The 18,555-nt window shown below is 51.2% G+C and overlaps 1 protein-coding gene across 4 annotated transcripts in view; it reads right to left on the bottom strand.

Annotated features, from left to right (window-relative positions):
• Positions 1-18,555, bottom strand: part of LOC135811236 (RING finger protein nhl-1-like) — a 243,889-nt gene that overhangs the window by 177,220 nt on the left and 48,114 nt on the right. For 3 of the 4 annotated variants that reach the window (XM_065324434.1, XM_065324437.1, XM_065324436.1), the window contains exons 5-6: positions 6,831-6,959; positions 2,263-2,397 (exon numbers count right to left, since the gene is read on the bottom strand). In XM_065324434.1, the coding sequence (XP_065180506.1) occupies positions 2,263-2,397; positions 6,831-6,959 (264 nt within the window). The remainder of the gene's footprint in view (positions 1-2,262; positions 2,398-6,830; positions 6,960-18,555) is intronic. The other variant, XM_065324435.1, reaches the window with a different exon arrangement.

Below are 18,555 nucleotides of genomic sequence, written 5' to 3'. Positions count from 1 at the left end.
GAGCGGTTTTTCCAGCCGTGCTGCTACCCACAGTCAACTGGAAGCTTGTGTCCAGGCACAAGGGGTACATGGATGCAACTAATGGGATCGTTCTCGGCACTTGTGCCAGTGGTTGTGAGACTTATCCACTCACCCCCACGGTTAGGCGCTGCATCTGCCGCTAGGGTTTACCGGGTGTTAGCAGCCGTCGTGAGTTCCCTTCGGGAACGGACACGATCATTTACTTTTACTTTTTTTTAATCATTATCAGGGATCGATTTACTTTGATTTTTTGGCATAGCAGTCACTGCTACATAGTTTTACAATTGACTAGCAACTCCCAGTATTGATTAGTAGTCTTCCTTCATCGAAAGTTTACATGTATATCTGTACAATAGCAGGATTTTGTACAGAAGAGGACAATAGCTGCAGTTGCTATTTGCTTTTCCAAACGAACGGTTGACCTGAATATTTTACGTCAGGGTTTTCGCTGGGGCTTATTACAATCATGTTCAGCGTCCATCTGACTTCGAGTTCTTCACAACACAATGTCCTTCAACAGGGCAGTTCCACTGATTCCTTCGACAAATAAAGTGCAGGAAAGCGCTCAAACGATCGTGACACTTCGTTAAAAGCGCACAGAATTTTCGCTTTTCTCCTTTTCTTCATCGAAACGAATCGACACTCCTGGCCAGCGTCCAGTTCTTTTTCCCGCTTCTGGACAGTGATCAGATTCACTGACATGTTGGCTACACGAGACTAAGAACTATCTACTTCAACTGTGTCTTGTCGAACAGAAACAAACTAAATTGAGCTTGATAGTGAAAGAAGAAAGGAGAACTTCAGCCTTTTCAGGGAAAGTCGCCGCCATGTACTGCAGTCTTGTACGACCAGTGCAGTGTGGCTAGTGCAGTGTCCAAAATCAAACAGAGCGCGATCCGCGACCCGCGCGCGGACTGAGCAGGACAGGTCAGTTTGGAGTAGTAAAATATTACTCCCTAGTCAGCAGTGGTGTACAGCAGTAGCATGCAAACTGCACACAAAGAGTACAGAATGGTCTTTGTACATACCGGTATGCATGACCAGTGCATCGCAGTTTTGGGCGATAAAAAACAAAAAGCGAATCGCAGCCAGTGAATTTTGATTCGCAAACTGCGATGCGAACCCGGATAAATCGATCCCTGAATATGATCCGCAATTGATTCCTGTCTCATAAAAATATTATGGCAATGAAGGTTCGAAATGAATGTCATCCGTACATTTGCCCATGTACATAACTTCACAGGCAGTTGCAATCGTACATGGTCCTAGTGATACGTGTTACATATATCACTAGGACCATGTAACATGTATCAAAATACATGTACGAAAATCAACTGCACATCGATGGGATTCAAGACATGCAAGGACAGAGTAGTTTAGCCAAACTTCCGTGATCTCGCGCAATCCTGTTTGCTATATGTTCGCAGAGAACTGGTACTCTTCGCATTCAGAAGATGTTCGCACCCATAGCTAGCTGGGTTGCCTGACACAGCTGATGTGCTGCTGGCCAGCTAGCTGCTAGTGCTAGCTCGTTGAACTCGTGAAACGAATCTTCATAAATCCGTTATCTTGTATGCAATATTTTGAACTACTTTCCAACTAAGCCAAGCTCGTCGATTGAAGGAACAAACTACAACCATGAGTATCATAGCTACCACCTACGGACATCACCCTGGGTGACACTCCGACTGGTCACTCAGCCTGGTGACACTACTTCATTTTCAAGTACTGTGGCAGGTTCGATGTCGGAGAACCATCGTAACTTTCTAGTAACTCAGCTGCCACCTCGAACGAGTTCAAGTCTCGCATTTTCTCACCTCACTATCAAAAACCTCCAGTACGAGGATTTTTACTTGCACTAGAGTGGAGAGAACGACATCTCTCAGGCTGCTCCTGCCTGACAAAGTCGAAAGCGGGAATGCACAGGAAAAAGGAAAGGAGTATCCGCACTTCTTTTGGAATCTTGGCATACGATAGGATCATCGAAATCCAACCTTTTTTTCTTTTCTTTTTTTTACAAACGGGTACCCTTTTACTAACGGTACCTGAGAATAACGGGCGGGTACCCGGGTACCCGGTACACCCGGTTGACCCCTAGTACTATTATTATATTCAATAAATCTGGTTTAAAGATTTGGTAGACAATTGAAGTGGATTATTTCAAGCCGGCCTCTGAAAAGTTTCTAAGATGTAAGAAACCCGTTGATATGCTAAAGGCAGTGTGTGTATAGTAGGTAGTACCTGAGTCAAAACTGCATTGTTCTCCTCCATTGCTGCGCTCATCTCATGTTTCAACTCAAGTACAGACTGTGTTGAATGTTGACGAATGGCATCAAGTTCACCTTTAGGTGCAACGGACTTCAACTGCTCTGCATGCTGTGGTGAAAAGAAGCAATTCACATTACGGGCCACAATCACCTTAAACGTGTCTTAGGGGTCGTCCGTATTTTTGGAAAAATTAAAAAATCCGTCCTCAGGCAAAAAGGGGGTGGGTGGTCAAGAGTGCTGGCGAAATTTAATTTTTTTTTATTTTTTCGTCCTTTTTTTTGCTCCAGTGACTTTCATACACTTGTCGCACTGATACAAGTATATAGGTGAGTGTGTAGTGTAGTTTAGACGTGGTGTAGGATGGATTGTCGCAAACACCAGTAGCTACTATGATATACATGACTTTTCATCTACATGTAGTTGTAGGACGGTGCATGGCCGTGACGTCGGTACACCTACTACTCACTCTACTTAGCTACTAGTACTTGACACAGGTGCAGTCAGAAAACATGGGATCAGGAGTTCATATTTTCGAGCCGGGCATCGGTAAAAATCAAAAAATTGATGGGAAAAATGGGTTTCAAAGACAATTTTGCACGAGGCCGGATTTTTTAATTTTTCGAAAATTATGGACGACCCCTAACAGTGAAATTGTTTCGTAATCAGTATTCGCATGCAACGACGCAGATCCACACAATTCAGTAGTCACTGCCTTCTATCACACTTTTTCTTTCCCTTCTTCTCAGGATACTACAGGGAATGTTGTAAATTCGAAAAAACGCATAACTATAATAAGAGAAGAAACACATGAGAACGAGTTATGCAGCAACTATCCACGACTGTAACAAAATGATAAACGGTCAGAAAGTGCGAGAATAGGGCACAAAACTGACAGGCTACTGAGACATTCAGCGACCCGAGACCTAGCTCTAACACATCTCCAGTGCGCAAACCAACAGCCTTCCAACTTGGAATATTGCTGAGCCACCCAAGTTGGGTGGTGTGTTGCTTTGCTGCTTCGAATTGTAGTCAGACCGCATTGTCATGTTATTAACTGGTCTCGCCATCGTCCTGTAACAGTCGGCATTCTTTGTTGCCGCGGGACTTAGCTTGTGCACATTTTCGCTGCGCTCACCTTCCCCTCTTCGGTCCTACGTAACCATGAACCTTCCAAGTTGGAAGGCTGTTGGTTTGCGCACTGGAGATGTGTTAGAGCTAGGTCTCGGGTCGCTGAATGTCTCAGTAGCCTGTCAGTTTTGTGCCCTATTCTCATACTTTCTGACCGTTTATCATCTTGTTGCAGTCGTTACAGTCGTGGATAGTTGCTGCATAACTCATTCTCATGTGTTTCTTCTCTTTTTTACAACTATAATAAGAAAGAAAGAAAAAGTCAACACTTCAACACAGTAACTGGTGTTCACGAGGTATTTGTCTCGCTGGAAACGGAGCGTCTCTGTAAGTTTGTATCCCTGGTGATGTTTGTGCCTGGTGAGCACTGTAGAAGTGGTGCTTTTCAGGCACAATCTTCCTCAGCCTACTCAAGCTCAACTGATGAGGGGTGAATTCCCCGAAGCGCTGTGTATTGAGCTGTGAGTGGTGCTTTCTTGCAGGTTTGCCAAGTCGAAGATTCGATGGACTTCTCGTGTTCTCTGGATGGCAGTCGTGAGTCAGTCGAGTGTCAAGTCGTCGGCGGAATAGCGCGAGCTCCAGTGTGGGAGCAAACCCATTCCTAAAAAAATCATCGCCAAAGTCACAACCATTATTTCGTACTATTATGGCCAGCGCGGCCGGGCTACCGACTAGCTGGTTGGCTGGTTTGGACGTGACAGCATTGTGAATGACCGAGCAATTCACATCATGGGCCACAATCACCTAAAACATGGCTCACAGTGAAATTATGCAAATAATCGACGTGGAGACAACAATTTTATAATAGCAATAAAAAGAACAAATTCTGCAGTCATCGCCACACTACAACGAAGTCATGAAAGTTTACCAGAATTAATTTTCTTGTCACATTCATCAGTGGAAAGTCGTGACTGAAGAGTAACCATGCTGAACAATGATTAAATATACATTCAATGATGTGTTACGAGAACAAAATACAGTGCCAAAATAGAAAGAGGGAAGGTGAGACAATAGCAGTGAAGTGATTACGACGTGATTTGGTTACTCTTCAGTCACGACTTTCCACTGATGAATGTGACAAGAAAATTAATTCTGGTAAACTTTCATGACTTCGTTGTAGTGTGGCGATGACTGCAGAATTTGTTCTTTTTATCACAGTGAAATTGTTCAAATTTTGTTTTCCTCCAGAAAGCAGTTTTTGGAACCTTACTTGACCTCTTGAAGGTGGTACAGGGCTCCAAAGTAGTCTAAAAGTGACACAAGCACCGCTTTTAAAATATACACTTTGGAATAGAAAATGACAGTTTTCGCACAGTCTGACGCACAGACAGACTTAGAGGCTTTTGTGGAGTAGCACAATACAAAGGAACCGAAGTTGATGACACAGACTTGAGCATGTCAACGACATCAGTTCTAAGTCACGGACCTACTTCTCACTGGAAAGGACTATGATCCTCTGGGCCGCATTGCACTTGCATACTCTTTCGATTATGGCAGTGACACCTTTGGTTGTCACCTGCACTTTCGAGAGTGTGTCAGACGACGACTGTTGAGAGCTGAACGGCACGTAACGTCGTAAGGTAGTTCGTCCTCTAATTAACTCGCCCACAACTTGTACCTCTTAGCCTACTGGGGACGACGGGGGCGATTTAGCTCCTTTGGCAACATCAACATCTCTGAGATCCCCAAAAATTTCTCATCATCGCTCTGCAGACCCGCCACCACGGACTTGCTGACACCTGACCAAACCTGCGCCATGCACAGCGATCGTCTGGCCGTGCAAGCTGCTCTAGTATCGGCAGATATGAACATTGACTAATCTAGGCAAGCGAGCTACTTGAACTATAAATTTGTTAAACCACCAAACAACTGTTTGAACAAAATTTGAGAAAATGGCCGCCGGCCAGCGCACATCTCGGTTCATGACCGAAGCGCAGCGTGAACACGCTCGACAATAACATGTTTTCATTCAGTCATTTTTCAACTTCTTTTACGAAAACCCAAAGACATGTTTAGCTGACCGCGGCCCATATGCATACACACGCATGCACACACGCACGCACACACGCACGCACCCACCCACCCACCCACCCACCCACCCACCTCGCTCGGACTGGCCAGACAAGTACAGACGAGACAGATGCGGCGCGCTGGTTGCAACCCAAGAGCTGATGGTGCCCTTCACCTGTGACTTCGCTGACTCCGACGATGAAGTCAGAAAAGTCGGCCTGTGGTGTAGATCGGCGGATTTTGACGGATGAGCTGACTGGAGGCGCACCGACAAGTAACTAGTTGATTTATTTCTGTCCATGCTCAAAAATAGGCCCAGACGCCAGGCCTAGCTCATCGTTGAGCAAACTGGCTCGGGAACCATCGACGGAACTGAAAACACGAAACTGAAGACCACATTACTGTCTTTAGCTCAAGACTGCTCGCACTTGGAGGAAACTCCAGCCCCTGCAGCTAGTGTAGACACATACTGAGCCTGCCAATCCTGCATGCTGTATGTAAGAAAAGTAGTCGGCTGAAAAAACGGCGGCGGTCATTGCGTCGATGTTTCTCAGATCGCGCTTGTACTTTTACACGTTCATCGATGTTTCAAGTGTGCAGTCATGTACATATCCGTGTGCAGTCATGTACATATCCGTGTGCAGTCATGTACATATCCGTGTGCAGTCATGTACATATCCGTGTGCAGTCATGTACATATCCGTGTGCAGTCATGTACATATCCGTGTGCAGTCATGTACATATCCGTGTGCAGTCATGTACATATCCGTGTGCAGTCATGTACATATCCGTGTGCAGTCATGTACATATCCGTGTGCAGTCATGTACATATCCGTGTGCAGTCATGTACATATCCGTGTGCAGTCATGTACATATCCGTGTGTAGTCATGTACGTATCCGTGTGCAGTCATGTACATATCCGTGTACAGTCATGTACATATCCGTGTGTAGTCATGTACATATCCGTGTGCAGTCATGTACATATCCGTGTGCAGTCATGTACATATCCGTGTGCAGTCATGTACATATCCGTGTACAGTCACGTACATATCCGTGTGCAGTCATGTACATATCCGTGTGCAGTCATGTACATATCCGTGTGCAGTCATGTACATATCCGTGTGTAGTACTTGCAACAGTTTCGATGAATGCATGCTTTAAAAAAACGCTTTGTTCGAGCCCCAAAAGGGGGGAAATCCCGTACCGAGCGTAAGTACCATTCTACTCGTTTAGCCGATAAAATTGAAATCACCGCTCGATCTATTTCTTATGGAATAAGTAACGAGTAATCGACATAATCGTTTCAGCACTAGTGTACATACACCTCTGAAGCATACATACATACATACAGGTATGCAGAGATGGAGTATAAGCAGATCAAATCAACACACTTTCAACTAACCTGCATTGCATCCACATCATGCTGAACCTTCTCTACTTCCGTCTTCAGTTGATCAATGACCCCGGTTTGTTGTTCAGGTGTTTGTAAGTCCTGGTGAAGTAGCGCATGTTGCTTGTAGTGACGGGAAATCTAATACAATGCAACACAATAGCAAATGCAAGCTACGAAGTAAGTAGATATTGGCGATAGAACAATGTTATAATATCTATAACTTCTCATACACATGCACACACACACACACACACACACACACACACACACACACACACACACACACACACACACACTGACACACACACACACACACACACATACACACACACACACATACACACACACAAGCTACCTGGACTCACCCTTGCATCACTGGCCAACACTTTTGCTTATCCCTCTTCCGCCTACCCACCCCCCGCCCCGCCCACAGATGACTTGCCAATAATCCCCCCCCCCTTCTCCCCCCCCCACACACACCCCTCCCCACAAACACACACAGAGGACTTGCCAATACCCCCCCCCCCCCCCCTGCCCCAAGCATCACTTACCAGCACTACCCTTCCCTCCCCCTCCCCCAACACACACATTACTTTCCAACCACACTCCCCCCCCCCCCCTCCCCTGGACACATACATTACTTTCCAACCACACTCCCCCCCCCTCCCCCAACACACACATTACTTTCCAACCACACTCCCCCCCCCCCTCCCCTGGACACACTCACGCCTCCATAGCAAACACTCCCACTGTCCCCCCCCCCCCTCCGCCAAACACATTACTTGTCAATAATCCCTCCCTGCCCTTCCCCCCTCCCCCCGCCCCGCCCCTCCCCCGCCCTGCACACACACAGATGACTTGCCAACACCCTCAGTCCCACACACACAGATGACTCGCCACTGCCACCCCCCCCCCCCTCCCCCACACACAAATGACTTACCAACAACTCTCCCCCCCCCCCCGCCTCTCCCGCACACACAGATGACTTGCCAATAATCCTCCACCCCCCCCCCCCCCTCACACACACACACACACACACACACACACACACACACACACACACACACCTGGTCCTGGTCCTGGTAAACACTGCCATTACGGTCATGTGTCCCCTCGCGGGGCAGACAACATGGAAAACGACGCGTGACGGTGCCCCCAGTGTGTACAGAACGTCTTTGTATTCAGTTGATTGACCGGGGCCGGTGCCCTCAGCGCGTACAGAACTTTGGCTGTATTCAGTTGATTGACCGAGGCCGGTGCCCTCAGCGCGCACAGAACGTCATTGTATTCAGTTGATTGACCGGGGCCGGTGCCCTCAGTGCGTACAGAGCGCAGTTGTATTCAGTTAATTGACCTGGGCCGGTGCCCTAAGTGGGTACAGAATGCCGTTGTATTCAGTTGATTGACCGGGGCCAGTGCCCTAAGCGCGTACAGAACGTCGTTGTATTCAGTTGATTGACCGGGACCGGTGCCCTCAGTGCGTACAGAACGTTGGTTGTATTCAGTTGATTGACCGGGGCCGGTGCCCTCAGTGCGTACAGAACGTCGTTGTTTTCAGTTGATTGACCGGGGCCGGTGCCCTCAGCGCGTACAGAACTTTGGTTGTATTCAGTTGATTGACCGGGGCCGGTGCCCTCAGTGCGTGAAGAACGTCGTTGTATTCAGTTGATTGACCGGGCCCTGTGCCCTCATTGCGTACAGAACTTTGGTTGTATTCAGTTGATTGACCGGGGCCGGTGCCCTCATTGCGTACAGAACGTCGTTGTATTCAGTGGATTGACCGAGGCCGGTGCCCTCAGCGCGTACAGAATGTCGTTGTATTCAGTTGATTGACCAGGGCCGGTGCCCTCAGCGCGTACAGAACTTTGGTTGTATTCAGTTGATTGACCGGGGCCGGTGCCCTCAGTGCGTACAGAACATCGTTGTGTTCAGTTGATTGACCGGGGCCGGTGCCCTCAGCGCGTACAGAACAACGTTGCATTCAGTTGATTGACCGGGGCCGGTGCCCTCAGTGCGTACAGAACGTCGTTGTATTCAGTTGATTGACCGGGGCCGGTGCCCTCAGTGCGTACAGAACAACGTTGCATTCAGTTGATTGACCGGGGCCGGTGCCCTCAGTGCGTACAGAACGTCGTTGTATTCAGTTGATTGACCGGGGCCGGTGCCCTCAGTGCGTACAGAACGTCGTTGTATTCAGTTGATTGACCGGGGCCGGTGCCCTCAGTGCGTACAGAACGTCGTTGTATTCAGTTGATTAACCGGGGCCTGTGCCCGCAGTGCGTACAGAACTTTGGTTGTATTCAGTTGATTGACCGGGGCCGGTGCCCTCAGTGCGTACAGAACGTCGTTGTATTCAGTTGATTGACAGGGGCCGGTGCCCTCAGTGCGTACAGAACGTCGTTGTATTCAGTTGATTGACCGGGGCGGGTGCCACCAGCGCGTACAGAACTTTGGTTGTGTCCAGTTGATTGACCGGGCCCGGTGCCCTCAGTGTGTACAGAATGTCTTTGTATTCAGTTGATTGACCGGGGCCGGTGCCCTCAGCGCGTACAGAACTTTGGCTGTATTCAGTTGATTGACCGGGGCCGGTGCCCTCAGCGCGCACAGAACGTCATTGTATTCAGTTGATTGACCGGGGCCGGTGCCCTCGGTGCGTACAGAGCGCCGGTTATTCAGTTGATTGAAGGGGCCGGTGCCCTAAGTGCGTACAGAACCCCGTTGTATTCAGTTGATTGACAGGGGCCGGTGCCCTAAGTGCTTACAGAACGTCGTTGTATTCAGTTGATTGACCGGGACCGGTGCCCTCAGCGCGTACAGAACTTTGGTTGTATTCAGTTGTTTGACCGACGCCGGTGCCCTCAGTGCGTCCAGAACGTCGTTGTTATCAGTTGATTGACCGGGGCCGGTGCCCTCAGCGCGTACAGAACTTTGGTTGTATTCAGTGGATTGACCGGGGCCTGTGCCCTCAGTGCGTACAGAACTTTGGTTGTATCCAGTTGATTGACCGGGGCCGGTGCCCTCAATGTGTACAGAACGTCTTTGTATTCAGTTGATTGAACGGGTCCGGTGCCCTCAGCGCGTACAGAACTTTGGCTGTTTTCAGTTGATTGACCGGGGCCGGCGCCTTCAGCGCGTGCAGAACGTCATTGAATCCAATTGATTGACCGGGGCCGGTTCCCTCAGTGCGTACAGAACGTCGTTGTATTCAGTGGATTGACCGAGGCCGGTGCCCTCAGCGCGTACAGAACGTGGTTGTATTCAGTTGATTGACCGGGGCCGGTGCCCTCAGCGCGTACAGAACTTTGGTTGTATTCAGTTGATTGACCGGGGCCGGTGCCCTCACTGCGTACAGAACGTCGTTGTATTCAGTTGATTGACCGGGGCCGGTGCCCTAAGTGCTTACAGAACGTCGTTGTATTCAGTTGATTGACCGGGACCGGTGCCCTCAGCGCGTAAAGAACTTTGGTTGTATTGAGTTGATTGACCGACGCCGGTGCCCTCAGTACGTACAGAACGTCGTTGTATTCAGTTGATTGACCGGGACCGGTGCCCTCAGCGCGTCCAGAACTTTGGTTGTATTCAGTTGATTGACCGGGGCCGGTGCCCTAAGTGCGTACAGAACGTCGTTGTATTGAGTTGATTGACCGGGGCCTGTGCCCTCAGTGCGTACAGAACTTTGGTTGTATCCAGTTGATTGACCGGGGCCGGTGCCCTCAGTGTGTACAGATTGTCTTTGTATTCAGTTGATTGAACGGGGCCGGTGCCCTCAGCGCGTACAGAACTTTGGCTGTATTCAGTTGATTGACCGGGGCCGGTGCCTTCAGCGCAAACAGAACGTCATTGTATCCAGTTGATTGACCGGGGCCTTCTCCCTCAGTGCGTACAGAACGTCATTGTATTCAGTGGATTGACCGAGGCCGGTGCCCTCAGGGCGTACAGAACGTCGTTGTATTCAGTTGATTGACCGGGGCCGGTGCCCTCAGCGCGTACAGAACTTTGGTTGTATTCAGTTGATTGACAGGGGCCGGTGCCCTCAGTGCGTACAGAACATCCTTGTATTCAGTTGATTGACCGGGGCCGGTGCCCTCAGTGCAAACAGAACGTCGTTCTATTCAGTTGATTGACCGGGTCCGGTGCCCTCAGCGCGTACAGAACTTTGGTTGTATTCAGTTGATTGACCGGGGCCGGTGCCCTCAGTGCGTACAGAACGTCGTTGTATTGAGTTGATTGACCGAGGCCTGTGCCCTCAGCGCGTACAGAACTTTGGCTGTATTCAGTTGATTGACCGGGGCCGGCGCCTTCAGCGCGTGCAGAACGTCATTGTATCCAGTTGATTGACCGGGGCCGGTTCCCTCAGTGCGTACAGAACGTCCTTGTATTCAGTGGATTGACCGAGGCCGGTGCCCTCAGCGCGTACAGAACGTCGTTGTATTCAGTTGATTGACCGGGGCCGGTGCCCTCAGCGCGTACAGAACTTTGGTTGTATTCAGTTGATTGACCGGGGCCGGTGCCCTCAGTACGTACAGAACGTCGTTGTATTCAGTTGATTGACCGGGTCCGGTGCCCTCAGCGCGTACAGAACTTTGGTTGTATTCAGTTGATTGACCGGGGCCGGTGCCCTCAGTGCGTACAGAACGTCGTTGTATTCAGTTGATTGACCGGGGCCTGTACCCTCAGTGCGTACAGAACTTTGGTTGTATCCAGTTGATTGACCGGGGCCGGTGCCCTCAGTGTGTACAGATTGTCTTTGTATTCAGTTGATTGAACGGGGCCGGTGCCCTCAGCGCGTACAGAACTTTGGCTGTATTCAGTTGATTGACCGGGGCCGGTGCCCTCAGTGCGTACAGAACATCCTTGTATTCAGTTGAGTGACCGGGGCCGATGCCCTCAGTGCGTACAGAACGTCGTTGTATTCAGTTGATTGACCGGGGCCGGTGCCCTAAGTGCTTACAGAGCGTCGTTGTATTCAGTTGATTGACCGGGACCGGTGCCCTCAGCGCGTAAAGAACTTTGGTTGTATTGAGTTGATTGACCGACGCCGGTGCCCTCAGTACGTACAGAACGTCGTTGTATTCAGTTGATTGACCGGGTCCGGTGCCCTCAGCGCGTACAGAACTTTGGTTGTATTCAGTTGATTGACCGGGGCCGGTGCCCTCAGTGCGTACAGAACGTCGTTGTATTCAGTTGATTGACCGGGGCCTGTGCCCTCAGTGCGTACAGAACTTTGGTTGTATCCAGTTGATTGACCGGGGCCGGTGCCCTCAGTGTGTACAGATTGTCTTTGTATTCAGTTGACTGAACGGGGCCGGTGCCCTCAGCGCGTACAGAACTTTGGCTGTATTCAGTTGATTGACCGGGGCCGGTGCCTTCAGCGCGTACAGAACGTCATTGTATCCAGTTGATTGACCGGGGCCGGTTCCCTCAGTGCGTACAGAACGTCGTTGTATTCAGTTGATTGACCGGGGCCGGTGCCCTCAGCGCGTACAGAACTTTGGTTGTATTCAGTTGATTGACCGGCGCCGGTGCCCTCAGTGCGTACAGAACATCCTTGTATTCAGTTGATTGACCGGGGCCGGTGCCCTCAGTGCGTACAGAACGTCGTTGTATTCAGTTGATTGACCGGGACCGGTGCCCTCAGTGCCGACAGAACGTCGTTGTATTCAGTTGATTGACCAGGGCGGGTGCCACCAGCGCGTACAGAACTTTGGTTGTATCCAGTTGATTGACCGGGGCCGGTGCCCTCAGTGTGTACAGAACGTCTTTGTATTCAGTTGATTGACCGGGGCCGGTGCCCCCAGCGCGTACAGAACGTTGTTGTATTCAGTTGATTGACCGGGGACGGTGCCCTCAGTGCGTACAGAGCGCCATTGTATTCAGTTGATTGACCGGGGCCAGTGCCCTAAGTGCGTACAGAACGCCGTTGTATTCAGTTGATTGACCGGGACCGGTGCCCTCAGTGCCGACAGAACGTCGTTGTATTCAGTTGATTGACCGGGGCCTGTGCCCTCAGTGCGTACAGAAGTTTTGTTGTATCCAGTTGATTGACCGGGGCCGGTGCCCTCAGTGTGTACAGAACGTCTTTGTATTCAGTTGATTGAACGGGGCCGGTGCCCTCAGCGCGTACAGAACTTTGGCTGTATTCAGTTGATTGACCGGGGCCGGTGCCCTCAGTGCGTACAGAACATCCTTGTATTCAGTTGAGTGACCGGGGCCGATGCCCTCAGTGCGTACAGAACGTCGTTGTATTCAGTTGATTGACCGGGGCCGGTGCCCTAAGTGCTTACAGAGCGTCGTTGTATTCAGTTGATTGACCGGGACCGGTGCCCTCAGCGCGTAAAGAACTTTGGTTGTATTGAGTTGATTGACCGACGCCGGTGCCCTCAGTACGTACAGAACGTCGTTGTATTCAGTTGATTGACCGGGTCCGGTGCCCTCAGCGCGTACAGAACTTTGGTTGTATTCAGTTGATTGACCGGGGCCGGTGCCCTCAGTGCGTACAGAACGTCGTTGTATTCAGTTGATTGACCGGGGCCTGTGCCCTCAGTGCGTACAGAACTTTGGTTGTATCCAGTTGATTGACCGGGGCCGGTGCCCTCAGTGTGTACAGATTGTCTTTGTATTCAGTTGACTGAACGGGGCCGGTGCCCTCAGCGCGTACAGAACTTTGGCTGTATTCAGTTGATTGACCGGGGCCGGTGCCTTCAGCGCGTACAGAACGTCATTGTATCCAGTTGATTGACCGGGGCCGGTTCCCTCAGTGCGTACAGAACGTCGTTGTATTCAGTTGATTGACCGGGGCCGGTGCCCTCAGCGCGTACAGAACTTTGGTTGTATTCAGTTGATTGACCGGCGCCGGTGCCCTCAGTGCGTACAGAACATCCTTGTATTCAGTTGATTGACCGGGGCCGGTGCCCTCAGTGCGTACAGAACGTCGTTGTATTCAGTTGATTGACCGGGACCGGTGCCCTCAGTGCCGACAGAACGTCGTTGTATTCAGTTGATTGACCAGGGCGGGTGCCACCAGCGCGTACAGAACTTTGGTTGTATCCAGTTGATTGACCGGGGCCGGTGCCCTCAGTGTGTACAGAACGTCTTTGTATTCAGTTGATTGACCGGGGCCGGTGCCCCCAGCGCGTACAGAACGTTGTTGTATTCAGTTGATTGACCGGGGACGGTGCCCTCAGTGCGTACAGAGCGCCATTGTATTCAGTTGATTGACCGGGGCCAGTGCCCTAAGTGCGTACAGAACGCCGTTGTATTCAGTTGATTGACCGGGACCGGTGCCCTCAGTGCCGACAGAACGTCGTTGTATTCAGTTGATTGACCGGGGCCTGTGCCCTCAGTGCGTACAGAAGTTTTGTTGTATCCAGTTGATTGACCGGGGCCGGTGCCCTCAGTGTGTACAGAACGTCTTTGTATTCAGTTGATTGAACGGGGCCGGTGCCCTCAGCGCGTACAGAACTTTGGCTGTATTCAGTTGATTGACCGGGGCCGGCGCCTTCAGCGCGTGCAGAACGTCATTGTATCCAGTTGATTGACCGGGGCCGGTTCCCTCAGTGCGTACAGAACGTCGTTGTATTCAGTGGATTGACCGAGGCCGGTGCCCTCAGCGCGTACAGAACGTCGTTGTATTCAGTTGATTGACCGGGGCCGGTGCCCTCAGCGCGTACAGAACTTTGGTTGTATTCAGTTGATTGACCGGGGCCAGTGCCCTCAGTGCGTGCAGAACATCCTTGTATTCAGTTGAGTGACCGGGGCCCGTGCCCTTAGTGCGTACAGAACTTTGTTGTATTCAGTTGATTGACCGGGGCCGGTGCCCTAAGTGCTTACAGAACGTCGTTGTATTCAGTTGATTGACCGGGACCGGTGCCCTCAGCGCGTAAAGAACTTTGGTTGTATTGAGTTGATTAACCGACGCCGGTGCCCTCAGTACGTACAGAACGTCGTTTTATTCAGTTGATTGACCGGGTCCGGTGCCCTCAGCGCGTACAGAACTTTGGTTGTATTCAGTTGATTGACCGGGGCCGGTGCCCTCAGTGCGTACAGAACGTCGTTATATTCAGTTGATTGACCGGGGCCTGTGCCCTCAGTGCGTACAGAACTTTGGTTGTATCCAGTTGATTGACCGGGGCCGGTGCCGTCAGTGTGTACAGATTGTCTTTGTATTCAGTTGATTGAACGGGGCCGGTGCCCTCAGCGCGTACAGAACTTTGGCTGTATTCAGTTGATTGACCGGGGCCGGTGCCTTCAGCGCGTACAGAACGTCATTGTATCCAGTTGATTGACCGGGGCCGGTTCCCTCAGTGCGTACAGAACGTCGTTGTATTCAGTGGATTGACCGAGGCCGGTGCCCTCAGCGCGTACAGAACGTCGTTGTGTTCAGTTGATTGACGGGGCCGGTGCCCTCAGCGCGTACAGAACTTTGGTTGTATTCAGTTGATTGACCGGGGCCGGTGCCCTCAGTGCGTACAGAACATCCTTGTATTCAGTTGATTAACCGGGGCCGGTGCCCTCAGTGCGTACAGAACGTCGTTGTATTCAGTTGATTGACCGGGGCCGGTGCCCTCAGCGCGTACAGAACATCGTTGTATTCAGTTGATAACCGGGGCCGGTGCCCTCAGTGCGTACAGAACGTCGTTGTATTCAGTTGATTAACCGGGGCCAGTGCCCTCAGTGCGTGCAGAACATCCTTGTATTCAGTTGAGTGACCGGGGCCCGTGCCCTTAGTGCGTACAGAACTTTGTTGTATTCAGTTGATTGACCGGGGCCGGTGCCCTAAGTGCTTACAGAGCGTCGTTGTATTCAGTTGATTGACCGGGACCGGTGCCCTCAGCGCGTAAAGAACTTTGGTTGTATTGAGTTGATTAACCGACGCCGGTGCCCTCAGTACGTACAGAACGTCGTTGTATTCAGTTGATTGACCGGGTCCGGTGCCCTCAGCGCGTACAGAACTTTGGTTGTATTCAGTTGATTGACCGGGGCCGGTGCCCTCAGTGCGTACAGAACGTCGTTATATTCAGTTGATTGACCGGGGCCTGTGCCCTCAGTGCGTACAGAACTTTGGTTGTAACCAGTTGATTGACCGGGGCCGGTGCCGTCAGTGTGTACAGATTGTCTTTGTATTCAGTTGATTGAACGAGGCCGGTGCCCTCAGCGCGTACAGAACTTTGGCTGTATTCAGTTGATTGACCGGGGCCGGTGCCTTCAGCGCGTACAGAACGTCATTGTATCCAGTTGATTGACCGGGGCCGGTTCCCTCAGTGCGTACAGAACGTCGTTGTATTCAGTGGATTGACCGAGGCCGGTGCCCTCAGCGCGTACAGAACGTCGTTGTGTTCAGTTGATTGACGGGGCCGGTGCCCTCAGCGCGTACAGAACTTTGGTTGTATTCAGTTGATTGACCGGGGCCGGTGCCCTCAGTGCGTACAGAACATCCTTGTATTCAGTTGATTGACCGGGGCCGGTGCCCTCAGTGCGTACAGAACGTCGTTGTATTCAGTTGATTGACCGGGGCCGGTGCCCTCAGCGCGTACAGAACATCGTTGTATTCAGTTGATAACCGGGGCCGGTGCCCTCAGTGCGTACAGAACGTCGTTGTATTCAGTTGATTAACCGGGGCCTGTGCCCTCAGTGCGTACAGAACTTCTGTTGTATTCAGTTGATTGACCGGGGCCGGTGCCCTCAGTGCGTACAGAACGTTGTTGTATTCAGTTGATTGACCGGGGCCGGTGCCCTCAGTGCGTACAGAACGTCGTTGTATTCAGTTGATTGACCGGGGCGGGTGCCACCAGCGCGTACAGAACTTTGGTTGTGTCCAGTTGATTGACCGGGCCCGGTGCCCTCAGTGTGTACAGAATGTCTTTGTATTCAGTTGATTGACCGGGGCGGGTGCCACCAGCGCGTACAGAACTTTGGTTGTATCCAGTTGATTGACCGGGGCCGGTGCCCTCAGTGTGTACAGAACGTCTTTGTATTCAGTTGATTGACCGGGGCCGGTGCCCCCAGCGCGTACAGAACTTTGGCTGTATTCAGTTGATTGACCGGGGCCGGTGCCCTCAGCGCGCACAGAACGTCATTGTATTCAGTTGATTGACCGGGGCCGGTGCCCTCAGTGCGTACAGAGCGCCATTTTCGTGCACCAGCACATCTTCTCCAGGCGTCAGGGGCCCAGCCTCCCCGCCCATCCGACTCGCCACACACAACAGCGCAACTGAACTAAAAGTTCTCCATAATATCTTGACAAGACGAAGACGGACAGACAAGAAGACCGGACACGACGAGGTAAAACTGATAACTAAAGAAAAGGACAAACGTTGCGGCAGTATATAATGAGCATGCGCACGAAAAAATGTTGCACGCGCGACGATGACGTAAGCGTTGCATGGTGTATACATGTACAGAAGACTGCACATGCAACCAAAACAATGCAACAAAGTCAAGACTAAACCACTACATAATAAAACTAAAGAACAACATAAATAAGCCATGAAAAGTCTTTCAATCAAGACCCGTTGCGCAACAGCCCTTGTATTCAGTTGATTGACCGGGGCCAGTGCCCTAAGTGGGTACAGAACGCCGTTGTATTCAGTTGATTGACCAGGGCCGGTGCCCTAAGTGCTTACAGAACGTCGTTGTATTCAGTTTATTGACCGGGACCGGTGCCCTCAGCGCGTACAGAACTTTAGTTGTATTCAGTTGATTGACCGAGGCCGGTGCCCTCAGTGCGTACAGAACGTCGTTGTATTCAGTTGATTGACCGGGGCCGGTGCCCCCAGTGCGTACAGAACGTCGTTGTATTCAGTTGATTGACCGGGGCCTGTGCCCTCAGTGTGTACAGAACTTTGGTTGTATTCAGTTGATTGACCGGGGCCGGTGCCCTCAGTGCGTACAGAACGTCGTTGTATTCAGTGGATTGACCGAGGCCGGTGCCCTCAGCGCGTACAGAATGTCGTTGTATTCAGTTGATAGACCGGGGCCGGTGCCCTCAGCGCGTACAGATCTTTGGTTGTATTCAGTTGATTGACCGGGGCCGGTGCCCTCAGTGCGTACAGAACATCGTTGTATTCAGTTGATTGACCGGGGCCGGTGCCCTAAGTGCGTACAGAACGTCGTTGTATTCAGTTGATTGACCGGGGCCGGTGCCCTCAGCGCGTACAGAACTTCGTTGTATTCAGTTGATTGACCGGGGCCTGTGCCCTCAGTGCGTACAGAACTTTGGTTGTATTCAGTTGATTGACCGGGGCCGGTGCCCTCAGCGCGTACAGAACGTCATTGTATTCAGTTGATTGACCGGGGCCGGTGCCCTCAGTGCGTACAGAACGTCGTTGTATTCAGTTGATTGACCGGGACCGGTGCCCTCAGCGCGTACAGAACTTTGGTTGTATTCAGTTGATTGACCGGGGCCGGTGCCCTCAGTGCGTACAGAACGTCGTTGTATTCAGTTGATTGGCCGTGGCCGGTGCCCTCAGCGCGTACAGAACTTTGGCTGTATTCAGTTGATTGACAGGGGCCGGTGCCGTCAGTGCGAACAGAACGTCGTTGCATTCAGTTGATTGACCGGGGCCGGTGCCCTCCGCGCGTATAGAACGTCGTTGTATTCAGTTGATTGACCGGGGCCTGTGCCCTCAGTACGTACAGAACTTTGGTTGCATTAAGTTGATTGACTGGAGTCGGTGCCCTCAGTGCGTACAGAACGTTGTTGTATTCAGTTGATTGACCGGGGCCGGTGCCCTCC

Source organism: Sycon ciliatum, chromosome 3 (genome assembly GCF_964019385.1).
Source record: "Sycon ciliatum chromosome 3, ocSycCili1.1, whole genome shotgun sequence".
Taxonomy (NCBI): Eukaryota; Metazoa; Porifera; class Calcarea; order Leucosolenida; family Sycettidae; genus Sycon; species Sycon ciliatum.
Note: the sequence above shows the minus strand (reverse complement) of the source record. Positions and strands in the feature narration are given on the sequence as shown.